Below are 6296 nucleotides of genomic sequence, written 5' to 3' on the forward strand. Positions count from 1 at the left end.
GTACAGCTTGTAAAGTAGTGAGCGTACAGCTTGTATAACAGTGTAAAGTAGTGAGAGTACAGCTTGTATAACAGTGTAAAGTAGTGAGTGTTCAGCTTGTATAACAGTGTAAAGTAGTGAGCGTACAGCTTGTAAAGTAGTGAGCATACAGCTTGTATAACAGTGTAAAGTAGCGAGCGTGCAGCTTGTATAACAGCGTAAAGTAGCGAGCGTGCAGCTTGTATAACAGTGTAAAGTAGTGAGCGTGCAGCTTGTATAACAGCGTAAAGTAGTGAGCGTACAGCTTGTATAACAGCGTAAAGTAGTGAGCGTGCAGCTTGTATAACAGTAGTGAGCGTACAGCTTGTATAACAGTGTAAAGTAGTGAGCGTGCAGCTTGTGTAACAGTGTAAAGTAGTGAGCGTACAGCTTGTATAACAGTAGTGAGCGTACAGCTTGTATAACAGTGTAAAGTAGCGAGCGTGCAGCTTGTATAACAGCGTAAAGTAGTGAGCGTACAGCTTGTATAACAGTGTAAAGTAGTGAGCGTGCAGCTTGTGTAACAGTGTAAAGTAGTGAGCGTACAGCTTGTATAACAGTGTAAATCTGCTGTCCCCTCAAAATAACACATCACACAGCATTAATGTCTAACACGCTGGCAACAAAAGTGAGGACTCCAACTTTCATGACTTAAATAATTTTTTTAACAGACAAAAATCACATGTGTAATTCAGGACACAATATTTCTTCAGAAATAAGGTCCGATGGAGCCAGAAGTGAGGTACTTAGGCTCTCTGTGTGTCGATGTTTGGCCTCTGGCGTTGGTGTATTTCTATTTTCCCTCAGTTTGAAACAGAAGTCTGGTGCACATCACAAACATTTTTTTTTAGTCCTTTGTTTTTGTCTCTCTTGCAGGACGAGTTTCCAGAGGTGTTGAAGTGGAGGAGGAAGCCCTCGCTCCCCGCCGTCTCCTCGTCCCTCCCAGACTTGCTGGGAAACTCCACCCCCGGCCTCACCGCCGACACGACCTTCAGCACGCACACGCTCACCGGTAGGCCCGTCCACCTGTCAATCAGCATTCACAGGAAATGGCCATTTATACTTCGATCCTGCATGTCGTCGCAAGCATTTATACAAAGACAATGTAAACTGATAAACATTCGAAACAAATGTAAATGTACCCGAGTAAGCCGCAGTCCGTTCTCCCCGATGTTAATATCGTCCTAAAATAATCTTGGATGACACCAGCATTGCTCTGACAGCAGTAATAGGATGGCGATTGTCTAATTGATGGTGGTAGGTGGAGGAGTCCCACGGATGTGAATGAAAAGACGGCCTGCATGAATGTAGTTTTTCTGAGTGGGATTTTTCAGTCCCTCCTAGCTACACCTCTCTGTTTGCGGTTGATTTGAAGTTGATGAGCCCAGTCAAATGAGGAGGAGGAGCTAAACTGTGCGTGATTTTATAAACTAAGCAGATATTTTTTTATTTGATTGTTATGGTGGAGTATGTATTGTTGTGTCAGTTAATTTTTCATTAGGTTACTTTACATCAGTGGGTACTCCCTAATCCCCTTCTGGGATGTAACATTGAGGTTTTCCCCGCTAAGCAGATTATACTTCTTTAGAATATAGCAGTGATGGTAACTAAATGGCCTTTTGTCCAGAGTTTTAAGTGGACCAACAAGGTGTGCAGTGGACCAACTTATCAGACAGCAGGTGATGTGGGAGCGAACCAGTGAGTGGAAGTATAACTTAGCTGCCTCAGCTGGTTTCTGGTATACCTGAAATTACAGACCCTTATGTGGTTTTTGAAGCCAAGATTTGGGTTATGTCTACTTCTAAATACTTGCATTCTGAGAAAACTTTTAGTCTCTCTCCTGAAATGAAAATGTCTTGCTCTACATCTACGCTCGAGCCTTTTGAGTTGAAAACAACACTGATGTGACCAGGATGTGACTTCACTAAATGATTAAATGTCAGCTTGATTGCTACCTCTTCAGCAGGTAAAAATAACTTCGTCATCGTCGGTGTACGGCGGCTGAAACTGAGCAGATCATGTTGGAGCGGATCGATGTTGAAGATCAGTAATTTTTAGTGAAATTACTAAACGACCCTCGAGGCAGAAGAAGCTACCGAGCTGACGGATCACGGTTCTTGCGGTCTGCGTAGCTGAAACGTGTTGTTGCATTTTTAGTGAGGTGCGCGTCAGGGAACGGAGTAGATTCAACGCGGAAGAATAAATCCTTTAGAGACAGTGAGATGGCTTTACTGGTTATTTATTTTATTTTATTTATTTGATGAACTATATGAATTGAATTCACAACACAAACACGTTTTTTAATTAAATTGTTTATTTGTATTTTTTTATTTAAACTCTTACTGTTTCAAACAGTTATTTAAATGCACACACATTTACGGTTTCATCTTTTATTTTTTTATTTTTTTATTTATTTTTATTTAAAGGACACACGTTTACTGTTTTACTGTATTTTATTTTATTTATTTAATAAATAAATTACAAAAGAACAATTCATTTCATTAAATAAGTGAATAAAACAGTAAAAGTGTGTGTTAAAAAATATATATATATAATATAGAATATAAAAATAAAGTACAAATAAATATTAAAACTAAAAATAAATTTAAAAAAACAGTAAGCATGTGTTGTGAATTCAATTCATATGGTAACAATAATAACAGTAAAAACGTGTATATGTATTAATAAACAAAAAATAAAATAAATATCTAAAAAATCAGTATCAAATGCGAAATAAAAATAATAATAAAGGAACAATTATTAAAATAAACAATGAAAGTAATAATAAATTCAAAATTTTAAAGTAGAATTATTTAATATATTATTTTCATTTAAACAAACACGTTTACTGTTTTATCTATTTTATTTTATTTGTTTGTTTTTATTTAAACACACACACTCTTACTGTTTTTTTACAAATGTATCTTTACTTAAACGCACACACAATTACTGTTTCATCTATTTGATTTTATTTATTTAACTGAATGAAACTGTGTTTCCTTGTGTGTGTAGACAGCAGTTTGGAAACAGAGAAGATCCTGCTGACAGAACCAGTACCTGAACTGAGTCACATGGAGTACCAGCTGCTGAAACTCTTCATCCTGCTGTGAGTCCCACAAAACCTCCAGAAAACACAAAACCTCGAGAAAACAAACCAAAGGCTGATAAAACTACGAAGCCACTCTGTTGATTTTCCCCCTAAAACATCCCCTAAAGTTATTTTTGGTAGATAATATCTTCTTTCAGAACTTGAGCAGACCGTTAAAAACATCCAGGATGCAACAAAAAAGAGACAAAAAAGTTTTTTATTGTTGGTCTGTGCTGCCACCTGCTGGTGGATGTTCTGTATGAGCAGCCTGTTCATCCAGCACTGCAGCCTTTAAAAACATTAATATATATAATATATATATTTTATGTCTCTACCTTGAAACAATTGTTTGTGTTGCTCACAGATTTTTATTTTAATTTACTAGGAAGTTTCCTGCAAAACAAAATCACAAATCTTTTCTTCTTGTTTTCATTTCACACTTGCTTTTGCAACGCAGCCGTTTTCACCTGAAAATCATAATTTCTTTCAGGTTTCAAGTCTGATTTTTGCTCCTGAGTGAAAGTTAATTGTGGTTTTCTTTATGGCCAGAACAAACACTTGATGCCAAACAGTGGATGACTTCACTAATTTAGGGTATCTTTTCTCAACAAACTGAATATCTTGAGAGAAAAATGAAGTGCTGAACATACACACACAGGAAAATACTACTTTTAAGGCCAGACATGGGCTGGTAACTACAGATTGTAACCTCAATAAATCAGTTAGTTGTGTGGTCTATAAAATGGTGAAAACTATTGATCAGTGTTTCCTAAAGCTCAAGATGAGGTCCTCAAACGTTTTGTTTTGTCCACAACACAAAGAGTTTCAGTTTACTGTCACAGAGGAGGAAAAGAAACAGAAAATATTCACATTTAAGAAGCTGGAATCAGAGAATTTGTCACCAAAGAATGACTCAAACCTGTTAATTAATGATCAAACTAGTTGGCGATTAATTTAATCGCTGCAGCTCTAGCTGACACCGTCATATCTCTCTGAGCTTTTATCCTCCTGTGAGCCGGGACGCAGAGTCAATTCAATTCAATCTAGCTTTATTGGCATGAATGTAAAACAACAATATCGCCAAAGCTACAAATAAATTACAAAAGAACAATTCATTTCATTAAATAAGTAAATAAAACAGTAAAAGAATATAATATATAATTAATTTTATATATATATATATATATATATATATATATATATATAAATTAAAGTACAAATAAATAAAAAAAAAACACTAAGCATGTGTTGTGAATTCAATTCATATGATAACAATAACAGTAAAAACGTGCGTGTTTATTAACAAAAATAAAATAAATATCTAAAAAAATCAGTATCAAATATGAAATAAAAATAATAATAAAGGAACAATTATTAAAATAACAAACAATGAAAGTAATAATAAAAAAAAAAAAGACATATTTTGCTGCAATGATTTGGCATTCTGGCATTTCTCCCAGTAAACAGGGGAGTTTCTGTCTGATAGTCTGTTCCTGGTTTCACTTCTTAACTTATTTATACAAAAAAAGCTTCTACTGTGTGATGCCCATTTTATTTTTCATTCATTTGCATATTGACATGTTTAATTTAATTTACACACATTAATTATCGTAAACCTTTTTATTGAACTCTGTTCCCGTGCCTGTAAAACCCCTTTAAATGAGTATTTCAGTCAGTGGCAAAACTGGCCAGTTTTTCTACAGGCAAACAGACAATTCAACACACAGTATGTGAAGAATAAATGAATAACGCAACCATCAATAAATCAATAAATAAAATTCAAGGAGAAGTCTGGAAATCCAGAAAGAGGGTCAGAAGTTCATTTAAACTAGCCCGTATGGAAACTGCAGACAGCTTCAGGACCAGACGTGGAAACACTTTGACACATGAAACTACAAATGTCTTAAAAACTATAAGCACTTTTACATGCTGACGTGTTCCAGGCTGCTATTTTGAGGTGCATCATGTGCCAGAAATGTAATAAAAATGTTTATTTATCCATGTGACAGAACACCTTTTTTGGTTCTAGTCTTTTCTACATGTTACAATGTACAATGCTGTTTACTGATATGATATTATTGGTCTGTGTGTCCCTCAGCGTCTTCCTGTTGGTCCTGTCTTCCTGCTATCTGGCCTTCAGAGTTTGTCGTCTGGAGCAGCAGCTGAGCTTCCTGAGCAGCCAGCCGACACTCAGAGAGAGGTACGCACACGTTAATGAGGGCGCTCATTTACATAAAACATGTCCCGGCTTCGAAACCTAATCCAAGTCAAACTTTCTCTCCGAGAGTCAGATGTTCTGATGGATCTCCGTCTGATGTCTGTGCGTTCAGTGGGGGGTTAGCTTAGCTTAGCATAAAGACTGGGAGCAGGGGGGAACAGCTAGCCTGGCTCAATATTAAGTCAAAAAATAAATTTACCAACACATCTAAAGCTCTCCGATTATCATGACTAACTTTATTTATAAACCACTAACAGAGTTACAAAGTGCTTAACATGGTTGAACAAAAATTAAAAACATTAAGTAAAGCAATTTAAAATTACATAAAGTTAAAAGAAATAAGATTCAGTTAAACGGACACATAGGACGAGATTAGTGGCGCCACGAGATCTCGCGCCACGAGATTGTGAAGATATTTCTCATCAGGAAAAAAGCTGTCAAGCCACGTATTGATTTTCTCACGCAATGAAACATAAATGTGTAACTGATTAGATCAACTCCGCCCAGCTGATTGACGCCGGCGTACGCTGTGATAGTGTTTCGGTTTCACATGCGACATGGAGTCCCAAACTGCGCCGGTCAAACGACCGCAGAAAGTTTTCAACACGAGCAGAAACGCTGCTGAAACGCAGGAGCTAAAAATCTTAACGCAAATAGTAGCTCCTAGTGACAAAATTCTAAGAAAATTCTTAGAAATGTGGGCGTTTACTCTTACAATTAAAGAAAAAATCCTAGTAAAGAAAAAAGTATTTCAGAAAGCATCTTAACCCTTAAAAGAGGTCTTAAGGTCAAATTTGTTAGGAGCACGGCCGAGGACTTTTAAGAGGCTTAAGAGTTTCTTTAGTAGAGGAGAATATGGCAGAAAGACGAAGAGGGAGAAGAAACGTGTTGCAGACAATGGATGACAGTGAGTTAATCAGACGCTATAGATTAGATCGTGCAGGGATCATGTTTGTGACTGATCCGACACAG

General features: G+C 36.5%; 1 protein-coding gene across 1 annotated transcript in view; it reads left to right on the plus strand.

Moving 5' to 3' along the window:
* The window catches only part of LOC123961513 (GRAM domain-containing protein 2A), a 28644-nt gene extending 23277 nt beyond the window's left edge, over nt 1-5367 (plus strand). Inside the window, exons 8-10 of the mRNA XM_046036983.1 lie at nt 895-1030; nt 3031-3124; nt 5205-5367. Of these exons, the coding sequence (XP_045892939.1) occupies nt 895-1030; nt 3031-3124; nt 5205-5367 (393 nt within the window). The remainder of the gene's footprint in view (nt 1-894; nt 1031-3030; nt 3125-5204) is intronic.
* Nucleotides 5368-6296: the final 929 nt, after the last annotated feature.

Source organism: Micropterus dolomieu, linkage group LG22 (genome assembly GCF_021292245.1).
Source record: "Micropterus dolomieu isolate WLL.071019.BEF.003 ecotype Adirondacks linkage group LG22, ASM2129224v1, whole genome shotgun sequence".
NCBI lineage: Eukaryota > Metazoa > Chordata > Actinopteri > Centrarchiformes > Centrarchidae > Micropterus > Micropterus dolomieu.